General features: G+C 42.0%; 1 protein-coding gene across 1 annotated transcript; it reads right to left on the bottom strand.

Moving 5' to 3' along the window:
• Window positions 1–1,712: 1,712 nt before the first annotated feature.
• On the bottom strand, window positions 1,713–17,430 carry LOC131553942 (tripartite motif-containing protein 16-like). The gene is made up of 6 exons (XM_058798927.1): window positions 16,899–17,430; window positions 3,693–3,776; window positions 3,421–3,612; window positions 2,659–2,811; window positions 2,464–2,511; window positions 1,713–2,233 (listed from the first exon to the last, which is right to left on the bottom strand). The coding sequence occupies exons 1-6, from the start codon at window positions 17,331–17,333 to the stop codon at window positions 1,715–1,717; spliced, it is 1,431 nt and encodes a 476-aa protein (XP_058654910.1). The 5' UTR covers window positions 17,334–17,430; the 3' UTR covers window positions 1,713–1,714.
• Between the last annotated feature and the right edge of the window lie 340 nt (window positions 17,431–17,770).

The following is a 17,770-nucleotide window of genomic DNA, read 5'->3' as shown; positions in this document are numbered from 1 at the left end:
CGCCTAAAGGGTTAACCAACCAGGTGTGACCTAACACCACTGGAGCGGGGAGCGAGTGAATAAGGAGGCAAGGCAAGGCAAGTTTATTTATATAGCACATTTCATACACAGTGGTAATTCAAAGTGCTTTACATAAAAGGAAGTGAAATAGTCATTAAAAATAATAATAAGGAATTAAAAATAATAATAATCACAACAATAAAAACAAAGTGATTTAAAAATTGATTTAAAAAGAATTTAAAACATTTAAGAATAGAAAATGATTATATCAGTTCGGACGTAGCACAGTGCTCATTCAACAAATGCACAGCTAAACAGATGAGTTTTGAGTCTGGATTTAAATGTGGCTAATGTTTTTGCACATCTGATCTCTTCTGGAAGCTTGTTCCAACTGTGGGCGGCATAATAGCTAAAAGCAGACTCCCCTTGTTTTGTGTAAACCCTTGGTATTTCTAACTGACTTGATCCTAATGATCTGAGTGGTCTGTTAGGTTTATATTCAGTGAGCATAGGAGGAATCGGATCTCCTCAGCATGATTACCAGACAGAGTTAATGTAACATAATTAGTGATATGAGTAATATTAGTAAGTAGGGTGCCACAAAGAGTCCTAGCCGAAATAGGTTCGGCCAGGGCAACGGACGAAATCCCCAGGCGCGTAGCCAATCTCTGCGCCCGTGACGTGCTCGCAGGGAACTCCCCCTCTTCGGTACCGGGAATGGAGGGCAATCCGGTCGTCGACTCGAATAGCGAGGTCGATCAACCCATCTAAGCCCGCTGGCAGCTCCAGAGAATATATCTCGTCCTTCACTTTCTCCGCCAGGCCGTGGAGGAAGTGATCCCAGAGTGCCTTCTCATTCCAGCCGCAGGATGCGGCGAGCATGCGGAACTCAGTGGAGTACACGGACACGGACTGCTCGCCCTGCTGAAGCACTGACAAGGCTTGTGCCGCCTCAATTCCCCGAGCTGAGTGATCGAACACTTTGCACAGCTCCTCCGAGAACGCGTCAAAGGACTCACAGCAGGTCTGCTCGCCATCCCACATGGCCGTGCCCCACTCTGTCGCTTCGCCCACCAAGAGCGTGATTACATACGCTACCCTGGATACCTCCGTGGGAAAACAGGAAGGTTGGAGAGTGAAAATCAGCGAGCATTGGGACAGGAATGACTCACCCGAGTAAGGAACGGGCGGATTAAGCCACGATTCTGCGTGGCAAGGAGCTGCTCCTTCTGGGCCAAGAGCGGGTGCTACCGCTCGAGCTGCAGAAGAGGTGACATGTAGCTGGTCCAGCCGTTCCGCCAGCTGGTTCAGCTGGAGCGAAACCTCTTCATAGGCACGACGAGAAGCCTCAAGTTCTTCCTGATGCCGACCCAGTAGAATGCCCTGCTGCGAGAGGGCTCGGCGCAACTCCTTTTCCTCTGCTGAATCCATGCGTGGTGAGTAGACAGCAAGAGGAGCCGGGAAGGCACCCTGACCCGTGACACTAATGCAATATAAAGATACATTCCAACAAGCTTTTCTATTCATTTATTTTATATGTATTTTATTATTTATTTATTTTTCATTTGGTAGATCTCTGTGAGTTTCTCATTTGAAAAGTAGATCCCCACACAAAAAAGTGTGGGCACCCCTGCTATATAACATCTCACTGTTACTGATTCATCATGCAGCTCAAAGCATTATGGGTAGAATCTCTTCAGTCTATTCTGCTTCATCAACACAGTTTCACTGATGATCCAGAACCAACCCAAAACCCAGGATAGAGCGGCTGAGTGAATGTGGTCTGGACTGTGTGGATGAGGTTCATTGTGTCAGAGACGCTGTAGAAGGACAGAGTTCCAGCACCGTGATCCACAAACACTACTATTCTACTGATGATGGGCTCCACAGGGAGATCAGTCTCTATCTTATTGTGTCTGAATGAGTATCTGGAGGGAGAGCAGATCAAACTCCAGGACTGATCATTAGATCCAAACAAACACATATTGCCCCGTCCCTTCCTGCTGATGCTCTTATATGAGACTGATATACGCACACCACTATCTCCTCTCCACTCAATCTCCCAGTAACAGCGTCCACACACACTCTCTTTACACAACACCTGAGCATAATAATCAAATCTGTCTGGATGATCAGGATACGGCTGATCTGTGTTAGTGCGAGTAATCATGCTGTTGTTCTCAGATAGAAGGATGTGTTTGTTCACTGTGTTCAGATCCAGAGTAAGCTGATGGGAATCTGATGGAGATAAAACACATCAGAATCAGGAATTATGAATCTGTTTGATTTTTTCATGTAGCTGAACTCTTCATGTTCAGTGTATCATCAGTGTCTCAGTACAGATGACCAGATATCTGTGCAAATTATCATTTACATCATCAATTATAAAACTCTTCGTTCACCTTCTACAGAAGAACATGAACACACTCAGTAAGTTTTCTGCTTATTTTCTTACTGACTTACATTGTAGGAAGTCGTTCCTGGTCCTGAGAACAATGTTGGTGAATGTGACTGTGGAAATCAACAGACATGAACAGTGTGATTCTCACGATCCTGCATCCATTCCTAAGACATTTCTAATATGATGTTCTCCATGATATGAGATGATGATGGACTGGTTTCTGAGAGCAGATGAATCTCCAGGACTTTACCTCTGTCTGAGATCTTCTTGAGCTCCTCTTTGCAGAAATCCTCCAGTTTGTCTCTCAGCTGATGGACAGATTCTCTCAGATCATCAGAAGAGACGAGAGAACTGAAGGGACTGACATTTACGTCTGTAGATTCAGGAGGAGCAGATAGAGACTTGATACTCTACAGAAAACAGAAATAAAAACTCATCAGCTCCACACCCAATAACCTGCACCAACATCAGATTTGTGCGGCTCTTGTTGACTTGACTGGTCTTTAGTAACTCACCTCAATCCAGCAATTTCATAGCATCAGCTTCATTCTTCTCATATTCATTATATCACATTAGAGCTACAGATTCTAGTATTTGCCACTTACACTCTATGTGTACTTTCTAGAAAATAGTTTGGATGATAAAACAACTGCGAAGAACATAAATGCCCATCTAACAGCTCAAGCACATCAATGGAGTCTCATTGCAGGGTTGAGTAGATTTGCTCAGGAAAAGCAGCTCAAAGGCTACAATTAGATTGACCATTATTCACAACTTTAAAAAAAAAATCAGTTTTATCAGGTTTGACGATCACCTGATCCAGTTTTGATGAATGTTACTCAGAATCAGTATTATCAAGTTGACTTATTCATGTTGTAATAAATCAGAAGGAAAAATTAGTTAAAATGAGTGAAAATGTTAGTGAAGTTTTGAACTGTTGGTGGCACTTCTCTGTGAGACTTGTCACAGCAGGATCTGCTCAAGTCCTCTATGATCCTGTTCTTCTAGATCTGTGTTACCTGCAGGAACGGGATGTGATCCTGTGTGTGTGAAAGCTGCTCCAGCTCAGCGTCTCTCCTCCTCAGATCATTGATCTCCTGCTCCAGTCCTCCTTCAGCTCGACTCACTTCTTGCTTTTCCTGATCTCTGATGGAGCGGATGAACTCAGTAAAGATCCTCTCACTGTCCTCCACTGCTGTCTGTGCAGAGCGCTGTTAGGACACACAGTGATTCAGGCTTCAGTGAGTCTGAACTGAGACTGAGACAAACTTCTCTTCTTCTCCAGACTCACCTTATGAGACTCCACAGCCTCTCTCAGCTGCTGAAGATCTTTCATTCTCTGCTGGAACGTCTTCTGTGTCGCCTTCAGCTGCTTCTGCAGGACAAACAGATGATAGTGAATGTCACAGAAAACTACTGGCTCTAAATCATCAAGAGAACAGATGAATCCAGTAAAACTTGAGCTGATAACTAATGGCTGTAGGTTCAAACTCCAGAAGTGATGATCGGTTACAATCATTATACATGCTGCTGAATTCGGTAGTGATGTCGTTGAGACCGCGGTAGTCGGTGCATGCTCTGAGACCACCATCTTTCTTTTTAACAAAGCAGAACCTGGTGGAAGTGGGACCTAGAGGGCCTAATGAACCCCTTTGCCTGTTCCTCGTACTATATACAGTCAGGTCCATACTGTATATATTTGGACACAGGCACAGTTTTATGGGGCTTAAAGTGTCTGAGCTTTAATTTAAGGGTATTCACATAAAAATTGGAGGAATGGTTAAGGAATTACAGCTCTTTTACATGTACATCCCCTTTTTTCAAGGGTTCATAAGTAATTGAACAGTTGACTCAAAGCTGTTTCAGAATCAGAAAGAGCTTTATTGCCAAGTATGCTTGCATATACAAGGAATTTGTTTTAGTGTCACAGGCTTCGAGTACACAGAGACAACAACACAGAGACAATATAAAATGGGATGAGAATAAAAATACACACATATGTAAATATATATAGACAAAAATATAATTGTTTTATAAAATAAAATAAATTGTACGTACAGTTGTGCTATATATGATAGAATAGGAATAGAATAGAGTGAGATCCAGGGATGTACTTGGATGTAGGTGGTAACAACTAAATAGAAGGTTATTGCGCATATCTTTATTGCACAGAGGGGGAAACATTTAACCCTCTGGGGTCTGAGGGTGTTTTGGGGGCCTGGAGAAGTTTTGACATGCCCTGACATTTGTGCTTTTTTCAGTTGCTTATAAAAATATAAATGGCTAAAGTCTAATAACACTGTAATCAGCACAAACTGGGCTACAATAATATGTTAGCAGCATTTATGTACATGATTGTGTTTTTGAGAACACAACGTTTATGCATGGTTAATGAAAAACTAAAATTTTGAAGTCACTGAAACATACAGAACGTTTGTTCACAGGACTTTTGAGAACTGGATCTTGTAGTCTAGAGTTTTTGCTTCAAACTGATGTGAAAATCGTCTTGTTTACTTGCTCACAGAAAACAATATATTGATTTAAATTATCTAAGACACTTTTTGAGTAGAAAGGGTCTATGCAAGAGGATGTGAACGATCATTAATGCTGTGATTAACACCTGAGAAGACAAAGACCCATATAATGAGCTGCATAATGAGCCATTCCGTCAGGTATATGACTGAGAGGGAAGAGTTACAAGAAAGAATGTGAGGACAAAATAAATTTATACACTGAACAAAATTATAAACGCAACACTTTTGTTTTTGGCCCCATATTTCATGAGCTAAACTCAAAGATCTAAGACTTTTTCTATGTACACAAAAGGCCTATTTCTCTCAAATATTGTTCACAAATCTGTCTAAATCTGTGTTAGTGAGCACTTCTCCTTTGCCGAGATAATTTCTCCGAAAACCAGTGTGGTGTGACCACCATTTGCCTCACGCAGTGCAACATATCTCCTTTGCATTGATCAGGTTGTTGATTGTGGCCTGTGGAATGTTGGTCCACTCCTCTTTAATGGCTGTGTGAAGCTACTGGATATTGGCAGGAACTGGAACACGCTGTAGTATACGCCAATCCAGAGCATCCCAAACATGCTCAATGCAGCATGCAGGAAGGGACTTCACACAACTCCAGAGATCTGTGTGAAGATGTTGCCCAGCTGGTCAGCACAGGTTTTCAGACAGGCTGGTGTCACACTGTCTGGGCCTGGTGCCTTTCTTCTTTTGTTCTTTCTGAAGACCTGACGCACATCATCTTCACTGATCTGAAGTGCAGGAGTGGGGAGAGGGGGGTTGCTGAAGAGGTTAACGGTTGTGTATGGAGATGGTCAGACTGAGTGTGGGGGTGTAGGGGGTTTCAAATCTACAATAAAACTCATTCCGATCTTCAGCAAGTTGTTGATTCGCCTCAGTGCTGGGGGATGGTGTCTTGTAGTTGGTGATGGCTTTCAGACCTTTCCACACTGAAGCTGGGTCATTGGAAGTGAACCGATCTTCCAACTTTTTAGCGTAGCTCCTCTTAGCCGCTCTAATCTCCTTATTCAGTGTGTTCCTGGCCTGATTGTACAATACCCTGTCTCCATTTTTGTAGGTATCCTCCTTGGCCTTACAAAGATGTCTGAGTTTTGCTGTAAACCATGGCTTATCATTGTTGAATGTTAAATAAGTTCTGGTAGGGATGCATAAATCCTCACAGAAACTGATATATGAAGTTACAGTCTCCGTGAGCTCATCCAGATCGTTGTCAGCTGCTTCAAAAACACTCCAATCAGTAAGGTCGAGACCTAAAACCTGCTCTGTCTCATTGGTCCATCTTTTAACAGTTCTTAATACAGGTTTAACTGATTTCAGTTTCTGCCTGTAGGTTGGTGTGAGATGAACCAAACAGTGATCAGAGAGCCCCAAAGTTGCCCGTGGTACAGAATGATATACATTTACATTACATTTAGTCATTTAACAGACGCTTTTATCCAAAGTGACTTACAAATGAGGACAATAGAAGCAACCAAAAACCAACAAAAGAGCAACAACATGCAAGTGCTATGACAAGTCTCGGTTAGCCTAACGCAGTACACGTAGGAAGGTTGTTGTTTTTTTTGTCTTTTTTTAAAGAAAACGAATAGAAAAAAAGAAAGCTAGTGTTAGTTTTTCAAGAAAATCTAGCAGTTAGAGAATAAATATGCAATTGATAGAGGGCCAAGTGTATGTGTTTTTTTTTTTTTAGTAATAGAATAAGTAGATAAAATAGAATTAGAATAGAGAGTGCTAGAGTCAGAGGGTCAAGTAAAGATGGAAGAGATGTGTTTTTAGCCATTTCTTGAAGATGGCTAAGGATTCAGCTGCTTGGATTGAGTTGGGCAGGTCATTCCACCAGGAAGGAACAGTTAATGAAAACGTCTGTGAAAGTGATTTTGTTCCTCTTTGGGATGGCACAATAATGCGTCGTTCACTTGCGGAACGCAAGCTTCTAGAGGGTACATAGGTCTGAAGTACTGAATTTAGGTAAAGGGGTGCAGAGCCAGAGGTGGTTTTGTAGGCAAACATTAAAGGTGCTGTATGTAGGATTCACACCTAGCGGTTGAACTAGGTATTGCAGTCCAAATTCAAAATATTGGAGACGTTTTTTTTCACCCGGCCTCTCCTCCTCAGACTTGACGCACACGCAGGGTGCCAGACACCAATAGACACCAACAGGAACGAGAGCACATGACGATGAATGAAATTAAATACGCTATGTTTTCCGCCAACTGGCAACCCGGGGTGCTGAAATACAATTGGGTAAACTGGCAGTGGGCGGGTTTCACAAACCATAACAAACACAGACATTTCGGGCCGGAATGCACATTTTCAAACTGATTGTAGCATTGTTTTTCAGATAAACAAGTATGTTAACTTAGCATGTTTCTTAAATATCTGCAAACATATTATGGTATTTTTATGCTTTAGTAGAGTCAAAATCCTACATACAGCACCTTTAATGCCTTGAATTTTATGCAAGCAGCTATTGGTAGCCAGTGCAAATTGATGAACAGAGGTGTGACATGCGTTCTTTTCGGCTCATTAAAGATTAATCTTGCAGCAGCATTTTGGATTAATTGTAGAGGTTTGATGGAATTGGCTGGAAGACCTGCCAAGGGAGCATTGCAATAGTCAAGTCTGGACAGAACAAGAGCTTGAACAAGGAGTTGTGTTGCATGTTTCGAAAGAAAGGGCCTGATCTTCCTGATGTTGTATAAAGCAAATCTGCAGGACTGGGCAGTTTTAGCAATGTGGTCTGAGAAATTCAGCTTATCAATCACAACTCCAAGGTTTCTGGCTGTTTTTGAAGGAGTTATGGTTGATGAGCCTAACTGGAAGGTGAAATTGTGATGAAGTGATGGGTTTGCTGAAACTACAAGCAGTTCTGTCTTGGCTAGGTTGAGTTGAAGGTGATGGGCCTTTATCCAGCAAGAATTGTCTGTTAGACATGCTGAGATGCGAGCAGCTATCATTGGATCATCAGGATGGAATGAGAGGTAGAGTTGAGTGTCATCAGTATAGCAGTGATATGAAAAGCCATGTTTCTGAATGACAGAACCCATGTAGACAGAGAAGAGAAGTAGTCCAAGAACTGAACCCTGAGGCACCCCAGTAGCTAGATATTGCGACTTGGATACCTCACCTCTCCAAGGAACCTTGAAGGACCTATCTAAGAGGTAAGACTCAAACTACTGGAGTATGGTTCCAGGGATGCCTTTTCTCAATAGGGATGATCTGGTGGTTGACCGTATCAAAGACCATATTAAAATACATATATATATATATATATATATATATATAAAAAATAAATAAATAAAAAGATATATATATATATATATATATATATATATATATATATATAGTGACGGGTGGAAGAATCACGCGACAAGGAGAGCTCAAATAAATACCCCGGAGGGTGGATTTATTTATAAATAATAGGCGTGCGATGGGTGCAAGGTGCAGGCGGCAGTCGTGTGGTGCTCTCTGTGAGTGATTCCGTGGGTGTGGTGAAAAGTCCGTCCGTGCTGGGTCGGTCACTCGCTTGCCTTTGGAAGGAGAGAAAAGATCACACATTAAGCCCTTGGTTGGAGGAAGTTCGTTCTCACTCTCACCCTGCCGCGTCCGGCTTATATGGCCGTGTGGTGATTGGTTTCAGGTGTGACCGACCCAGCCGTGATGAGCCGGTGCAGGAGTTTCTCGTTTGTCTCCAGGGCAGCGCTGATGAGAGACCTGGACGCTCGTAACACTCCCCTTCCTAAGCGTTGTCCTGGTCCTGGAGGAAACACAATGTAACAGTAAGGGGGAAATTGGGGGTGGCCAGGAAGTGACCCCTGACAGACCTTGACTAAGCTGACCAGATCCGAGAGAGTCCGTCGGCGTTGGCGTTGGAGGCTCCGGCTCTGTGACGGACGGTGAAACAGAAGTCCTGGAGCGCGAGGAACCACCGCGTCACCCTGGCGTTGGTGTCCTTGGCCTTCGCCATCCATTGTAGGGGAGCGTGGTCCGTGAGCAAGGTGAATCTTCAGCCCAACAGGTAATAGCGCAGCTCCAGGACTGCCCACTTGATGGCCAGAGCCTCTCTTTCGACGGTCGCGTAGTTCCTCTCAGCCTTTGTCAGCTTCCTGCTGATGAATAAGACAGGGTGTTCCTCACCTTCCTGGACTTGGGACAGGACGGCTCCCAACCCTGCCTCGGACGCATCCGTTTGCAGCAAAAAGGGGCAGCCGAAGTCCGGGGCTCGCAGGACTGGTTCCTCGGTCAGAGTGTGTTTGATTTGCTGGAAGGCCTCTTCGGTCGCTGGGCTCCAGATTACACGCTCGGGCTGCCCCTTTTTGGTCAGGTCTGTCAAGGTGGCGGCTATGGAGGAAAAGTTGGGGATGAAGCAGCGGTAGTAGCCTGGCAACCCCAGAAACGCCGTGGGGCATCGCGGACCGCCTCTACCTTCTTTTCCTGGGGCCGGATCAGGCCCCGTCCGACTCGGAAGCCCAGGTACTTGGCCTCAAAGAGCGCTAGGTGACATTTGCCTGGGTTGGCGGTGAGTCCAGCCTGTCGTAGCTCCGTGAGCACCCTCCGCAGATGGTCCAGGTGGTCCTCCCAACGCTCCGAGTGGATCACGACGTCATCGAGGTATGCCACCGCATATTGTTGGTGCGGACGCAGGACGATGTCCATAAGTCTTTGGAAGGTAGCGGGGGCCCCGTGAAGGCCGAAGGGAAGGGTCCGGTACTGCCAGTGACCTGAGGGGGTGGAAAAGGCCGTCTTCGGTCTGGCCGTGTCGGAGAGGGGGACTTGCCAATAACCTTTGGTCAGATCCAAGGTGGAGATATACCGGGCCCTTGCCAGGCGGTCCAGTAGCTCATCCACTCGGGGCATTGGGTATCCGTCAAACTCTGACACTTCGTTGAGGTGTCGGAAGTCATTGCAGAAGTGGAGGGTGCCGTCGGGTTTTGGGACCAGGACGATGGGGCTGGACCATGGGCTGCGTGATGGTTCGATCACCCCCAACTTCAGCATTTGTTGGATTTCCTCCTCAATAGCCTGCCGACGAGCTTCTGGGATCCGATAGGGCCGTTGCTTGATGACTACTCCTGGTGGTGTCCGGATGTCATGCTGGACCAGTAGGGTTTTCCCGGGGACAGAGGAGAACACATCCGCAAACTGACCGACCAGGTGTTGCAGCTCAGCCTTCTGCGTCGCCGACAGATCGGGGTTGGTATCCACCAAGACGGGCGATATGGCGGCCAAGGCTGCTGTTTCTTCTCTGGTCCCCACCCATTTTTTTAGCAGATTGACATGGTATAACTGTTGTGGGCTCCGTCTTCCCAGCTGCTGCACTTGGTACGTCACCAGTCCCACTTTCTCGACTACGGAGTATGGCCCTTGCCAAGTGGCCAGGAACTTACAGGCGGAGGTGGGGACTAGCACCATAACTTGGGCGATGGTCGCTATATATATATATATAGCCTTCTCCGCTATATATATATAGATGTGTTTGTTACTACATACCTCCTGTAATTTCAAGTCAATCAGATAATTGCACACTGAGATATGGGTCTCCATATGTTCACACTGTCTGGTGGCCATTTTGAAAGCTGTCTGAAAACTTTCACCAAAAGAGGAGCCCTTTCAATGTGCATTTTTTTAGATGTTTAAGCCTTTATTTTGGGTAAGTTTCACTACTTACTGTAAAATTAAGAGATTCATGTTTAGACTTTTGCATATTATAAGCTGGAACTTGGATGTGGGAAATAATTAAATTAGATCCAAAAGATAGTTTTAGCAACACAGCGCAGATGCTACAGAACACAGTTAGCTGACTAGCTGTATAGGATTGTGTGCTACGCTAATATATTACTTCACAGGCATTACTGGCTTGTACTTTTACATCCATAATATTATAAATTAACAGTTTATTGCTGGTCTGTGGTTTTACACTGCTGTAATTTTTAAAGATTTCATATTGTTGCAAGGTGAGCTTAAAGGGTACACTACTATAAAAGAATCACACAGCTTCAGTGTGACATCAATAAGAAAAAGTATAATTTCATAGATATTGTTAATAATAGTTGTTCAAAATAAAATATGTATGAACTTAATACATGACCTAGATTATTTATTTTGCAAAATGTTGTCATTTTAATAAATATTACATGAAATTTACTAAAAATTGTTGCTGCTCCAATTAAGCTCAGTGCACTCTCTTTAAGCTCTTCCACACTGAACGTCTATGTAAATACTTCATAAACAGACTTTAAATATTTACTGATGGTTGTCACTTTAAGTTGATCTTTATAAAATTATTATATACTTATTTTCACAGCTTTAAGATGAGAAAATCAAGACATAACTATAGTTTATGCCCAAAGATGAAAGAGGCATATCGTCCATTCAAAGAAGGAGCCATCAGAAACCTGTCGCATCTGTCCAGGAAAAAAAAAACAGCTAAAGGCTGGAATACACTACACGACTTTTAAAATTTGAACAGATTTTTAAAACACCAGGCATCATACACTTACAGACTTTGTAAATGGTCACAAAGGAAAATTGGGCATCACTAAATGACTGAGGATCATACACTATCAGACTTTAAATTCCTTCCTTTAAAAAGATTGTTTAAAATAAACAAAATTTTTAATAAAACATGATGTGAGCTTAATGGGAACAGGGGTGTGCTTAAAGGGTACAAAAATGTACCCATTAAGCACAGCCAGACTTTTTGCATTTAATTATGTATATCTTAATCAAAATGCTTTTATCATTTAAAATTAAATATTTCTGTGTGAGAAATTAATATTTTATTTTAACAAAGCTTCTTCTACTGAAACCAATATCTTGTGCACTAAAAATGTCTCAATCTAGATTTTGGTGAGCTTAATAGGTATGTTTACCCTATACAGTGGTGTGAAAAAGTGTTGGCCCCCTTCCTGATTTTTTTGCATGTTTGTCACACTTTAATGTTTCAGATCATCAAACAAATTTAAATATTAATCAATGATAACACAAGTAAACACAACATGCAGTTTTTAAATTAAGTTTTTTATTATGAAGGGAAAACAAAATCCAAACCCACATGGCCCTGTGTGAAAACGTGCTTGCCTCCTAGACCTAATAACTGGTTGTGCCATCTTGCTGCTGTGTTTGGAATCATTGTCCTGCTGCATAACCCAAGTGCACTTGAGCTTGAGGTCACAAACTGATGGCCGGACATTCTCCTTCAGGATTTTCTGATAGAGTGCAGAATTCATGGTTCCATCAATTGTGGCAAGGTTTCTTGAGATTAATGTACACATCTGAAATGCTAATTTATGCAGCGATATAAAAGGCTATAAATAGCATATTTTAAGAACAGTAAATGACCAAATTCCACATGTGATCGCAAAAGGAAGTTATTACAAACACTCCATGGTGGTTTGAAGTGAGTTCTGAGTAAAAGTGTACTATTAAAATTGTCTCATAAATTGTCTTATGAAGCATGATGCCTAATGTTAGCTCTAATGCACCCGCAGAACAGGTCCAATTCTTCTTCATAATGCATTTTGTCATAATACTTCACGTAAGGTCGCAAGAAAATATTTTTCTGTATTTATTTAGAAATACTTTTGGTAATAGTTGGGTAAATGTAGACTGGGTGTCACGAATCTGGTCTGCACTCCCGGTCACTCACCACTAGAGGTCACCCGCTCACCACATGGACTTTCACACCACACATCACATGGACTCCATTTCCCATCATTCATTGCACTAACGACACACACAGCTCCTTGCACTGATCACACACAGCTGATTCCCATTTGCACACAGTATTTAAGCCACGGACCTTCTCTCCCTCGTGGCTGAGTATTGTATGCATTGTCGCTGCCCTACAGAGCCCCGTTAGTTTGCCTTGCCTTGCCTTGCCTTGCCTTGCCTTGCCTTGCCTTGCCTTGCCTTGCCTAGCCTAGCCTAGCCTAGCCTAGCCTTGCCTTTGTTGTTTTATTGTGTTTTCCCCTGCCTGGACTATCGCTCACGTTTTTGATTACCTCTCTTGTCTAGCCCTCTTGATACTGTTCGCTGTCGCCTGACCCACGCCTGTTTCAGTTTACTCTTTGCATTGCCTTTATATACCTGTTTGCCATTGTTTGACCCTGCCTGTACGACCACGTCTCTGCCTAATAAAGTCTGCAAATGGATCCGCACGCCTCTTGTCTCGTCAGCCCCGTAACACTGGGATTGAAGCGATGTGGCTTGGTAAATGTGTTATTGCCAGTTTAAAGGCTGATAATGGCTGAATAAAAACAAAATAATAACGATAAAAGAATAATAAGGATTATGTCTCATACCTGGTGGAAATGTGAAAATCGTAGTATTTTAAATTTGCGATTAATCATGATTAATCACAGTCCATGACTGTGATTAATGCGATTAATTTTTTTTAATCGATTGACAGCACACAAAAAAAAAAAAAAAAAAATGTGTATATATATATATATATATATATACACACATACATACAGTCATGGCCAAAAATATCGGCACCCTTGGTAAATATGATCAAAGAAGGCTGTGACAATTAAAAATCTAACCTTTCATTGGATAATACGAATGTAAAATGGGGGGAAATATCATTATGAAATAAATGTTTTTCTCTAATACACATTGGCCACAATTAATGGCACCCTTTTATTCAATACTTTTCGAAACCTCCATTTGTCAGTTTAACAGCTCTAAACATTCTCCTATAATGCCTGATGATGTTAGACCACCTGACACCTGACAAGAGATCAGAAACCATTCCTTCATCCAGAATCACTCCAGACCTTTTAGATTCCCAGCTCCATGTTGGTGGTGCTTCTCTTCAGTTCACTCATTTTCTACAGGGTTCAGGTCAGAGGACTGGAATGGCCAGCAGAAGCTTGGTTTTGTGCTCAGTGACCCATTTTTGTGTTGCTTTTGAGGTTTGCGTTTGGATTATTGTACGGTTGGAAGATCCAAACATGGCCCATTATAAGATTTCTAACAGAGTCAGTCACTTATTGATTTTTTGTCTGTTGGTATTTGATAGAATCCATGACGCCATGTGTCTAAACAAGATGTCCAGGACCTCCAGCAGAAATATAGGCCCACAACATCAGAAATACAGCAGTATATGTCATTGTACACATGGGGTACTTTTTATCCCTGTCTTCACCAAACCCATCTTGAGTGTTTGCTGCTAAAAAGCTAATTTTTTTTGTTTCATCTGACCATAGAAGCCAGTCCCATTTGAAGTTCCAGTCATGTCTTATAACTGAATATGCTGGAGTTTGGTTTTGGATGGGCTAGGAGAATTTTTCTTGAAACCTTCCCAAACAACATGTGGTGATGTAGGTGCTGTTTGACAATTTTTTTTTTAAGGTTTTCTGACCCCGAGACTCAACTATTTTCTGCAGTTCTCCAGCTGTGGTCCTTGGAGAGTCTTTAGCTGCTCAAACTCTCCTCCTCAGCGTGCATTAGGACGATATAGACACACGTCCTCTTCCAGGCAGTTTCATAACATTTTATGTTGATTGGAAATTCTTAATTATTGCCCTGATGTTGGAAATGGGAATTTTCACTGCTCTAACTCTTTTCTTAAAGCCACTTCACTAATTTGTGAAGCTCAATTATCTTTTGCTGTACATCAAAAATATATTATTTGTTTTTTTCTCATTGTGATGGATGATTAAGGGAATTTGGGCTTTGTTTTCCCTCCTATTTATATTTCTGTGTAACAGGAAGCCATGGTTGGATAATTTAATGTTCATAATCACCCTGGAGTGCTCAAAATTTATGATATGGGAATATGAATGGGAATATACTACAGAGATATTTTATTCATAAGAATTTCTAGGAGTGCCAGTAAATGCATCCAACGTATTTGAGAAAAAAACATTTATTTAATAATGATATTTCCCCCCATTTTAAATTCTTATTATCCAATGAAAGGTTAGATTTTTGTGAATTTTTTAAATAAAAGATAAAAAGGATTAACAATGCAGATTAATTTTCACAGCCTTCTTTGATCATATTTACCAAGGGTGCCGATATTTTTGGCCATAACTGTATATATATATATTGTATATATGTATATATGTTCAAATATGCATCCATTATTGTTGTGTAACAGTGGTCCAATATATTACTATCTCTGGTGGGACATGTGATGTGCTGTCTGTATTTTGGCAGTTCACAGGAGAGATTTGCTTTATTAAAGTCCCAGAGAATGATTAAAACAGTGGCCGGGTATTGTTGTTCTGTGTCTGTGATCTGATCAGTGAGTTTCTGTAAAGATGAGGTCATGTGTGCTTGCGGTGGAATGTAAATACTCACGAGTGTAACTCCCGCGGCGAATAGAACAGCTTACAGTTAATGAAGAGCGCTTCTAGATCAGGACAGCACATCTTCTTTAACACTGTTACATCTGTACACCACCTCTCATTGATGTAAAAGCATGTCCCGACGCCTCGCAATTTCCCCGTTGATTCTGCGTCACGGTCCGCTCTAAACAGCTGAGCTTCACGAGCGCACCGGCTTGCTTCCCCTGTCTGCACATCCAACCACGCTCCACCAACTACAATGTTTAGCAAAACATAAAAGGTAAAAGGTCTGAAGTTGATTCTAAGTGTGCCATTTGTATTTGGAAGCTGTTGCTCTGAACCCACATCATGCAGTCAAAGGAGCTCTGCATGCAAGTAGAACAGACAATTGTTAGGTTTTAAAAACAAAAGAAATCCATCAGAGAGATAGCAGAAACATTAGGAGTGGCCAAATCAACAGTTTGGTACATTTTGAGAAAAAAAAAGAACACACTGGTGAGCTCAGCAACATAAAAAGGTATGGACATTCACAGAGGACAACAGTGGTCGATTATTTGACGATCCTCTCCATGTAAAGAAAAAATATTTTTTAAAAATTAGACATTGCCTAAAAACATTGAAAAAAGCCAGACCACTTCTGGAAAAGCATTCTTTGGATGTCTGAAATTAAGATCAACCTGTACCATAATGACGGGAAGAAAAAAGTATGGAGAAGGCTTGGAACAACTCATAATCCAAAGCATACATCATCTGTGAAACATGGAGCAGTGTGATGCATGAGCTGCATGGCTTCCAGTGGCACTGGGTTACTGGTGTTTAGTGATGTTGTGACAGAAGACAGAAGCAGCCGGAAGAATTCTGAAGTGTATAGAGATATACTCTCTGCCCAGATTCAGACAAATTCAGCAAAGTTGATTGTGCAGAAGGAAGAAACCTATGGAGTGAAAACAGTATCAAAACCTCCTACAAATGCACGCGAGAGATCCACATGCGCGTACACGAATCCACACGCGCGCGCGAGAGATCCATACACATGACGATCCATATACACACATACGAATCCACACAGGCGCGCGAGAGATCCAGACGATTCATGATTTATTATGGATTAATTATTGAATGTTGAATTCTGAAATGATCACTTTGGCACACTGGGCAGGCAATAATATAAAATAATAATAATAATAATAATAATAATAATTTAAAATAATAATAATAATTACAAAAAATAAATAAAAAGAACAGGGCAGTGGGCCAAATCATCCGCCAGGCCACTGGCTTCACACTAACAGTGTTTCTGCTGTGTAATTAAGCTGAACAAATTAAAGCTATGAATGACTGAAATCTGGATCTGGATTCAGTCAGATTTACTGAATAGAAACTCGTCTGTCACTGCATTTAACTTGCATTTTGGCTGATGGAAGTGTTTATTTTTCAAAGAACGAGTGAATAGTTCGCTCCACTATTTTATGATGCTTAAGCTCTGTTTTATGAAATATTGTGTTGATGAAGGTTTATCGTGCATTTTCAGTAAACAGTGAAGCTGCTGTTCATTTTCGCTGCCGTGTGCTGTGTGAATGCTGTCAGCTGTTAGTATGGGTGCCAATATAAACACACATGAAACGAGTGTCAGCAATACTTCATGTGTCTAATTTTAAATACCTGTTTCTCTGTCCTCTGTGCTGCAGCTGATATAATGTTGTGGTTTTTATGTTCATCCATCGTACACAGCATGCATATACATTTCTGATCAGTGCGACAGAAAACCTCGAGGATCTTCTCATGTTTCTGGCAGATCATCTCCTGCAGTCGTCCAGTGGCTTCAGTCAAATTGTGTGGCTTACGTGAATGAAATTCCTCATGACGCTCAAAATGAGTTTGACAGTAAGATTCCAGACACATCAGACAGGACTTGACAGCTTTGTATTTTCTTCCAGTACAGACGTCACACTGCACATCTCCAGCTCCAGCGTCACAGTCAGCAGAGAGTTTGGTCTTCTTCAGTTTCTCCACCACTTCAGCCAGCATGGTGTTTCTAGCTAAAGCAGGTCTTGGACTGAAGGTCTGTCTGCACTGAGGGCAGCTGTAGACTCTCATCTGATCCTCCTGATCCCAGCAGCCTGTAATAGAAACTGTATTTCCTATCCCCTTACCCTAACCCTACACCTAAACCTACATCTCACACATTCACATTAACACACACACACACACACAGATGCACACACAGACGCACACACTAACAGTGTACTGCAGAGCACGGCAAGTATTTGCTGTGTCTGTGCTCTTCATGTCTGTGTTGTGTAGGGGTGGGACAAAATATCAGTATGGCAATATATCGTTGTCCTTCTCTGTGGGATACGAGAATGGATACACTGGCACCAAATATCGATATTTTAATTAATAAAATAAGGGGCTCTAAATAGATTCCCTGCTCCCAGCATCACTACTTCATGGCTCCTTGAAGTGGAGCTCAATACATGAATGAGGGAAACACGAACATAAGTTAACTAGCTTAAAAAAAGAGGTTTTTAATG

This window comes from Onychostoma macrolepis, chromosome 14 (genome assembly GCF_012432095.1).
Source record: "Onychostoma macrolepis isolate SWU-2019 chromosome 14, ASM1243209v1, whole genome shotgun sequence".
In the NCBI taxonomy this organism is placed as follows: domain Eukaryota; kingdom Metazoa; phylum Chordata; class Actinopteri; order Cypriniformes; family Cyprinidae; genus Onychostoma; species Onychostoma macrolepis.
Note: the sequence above shows the minus strand (reverse complement) of the source record. Positions and strands in the feature narration are given on the sequence as shown.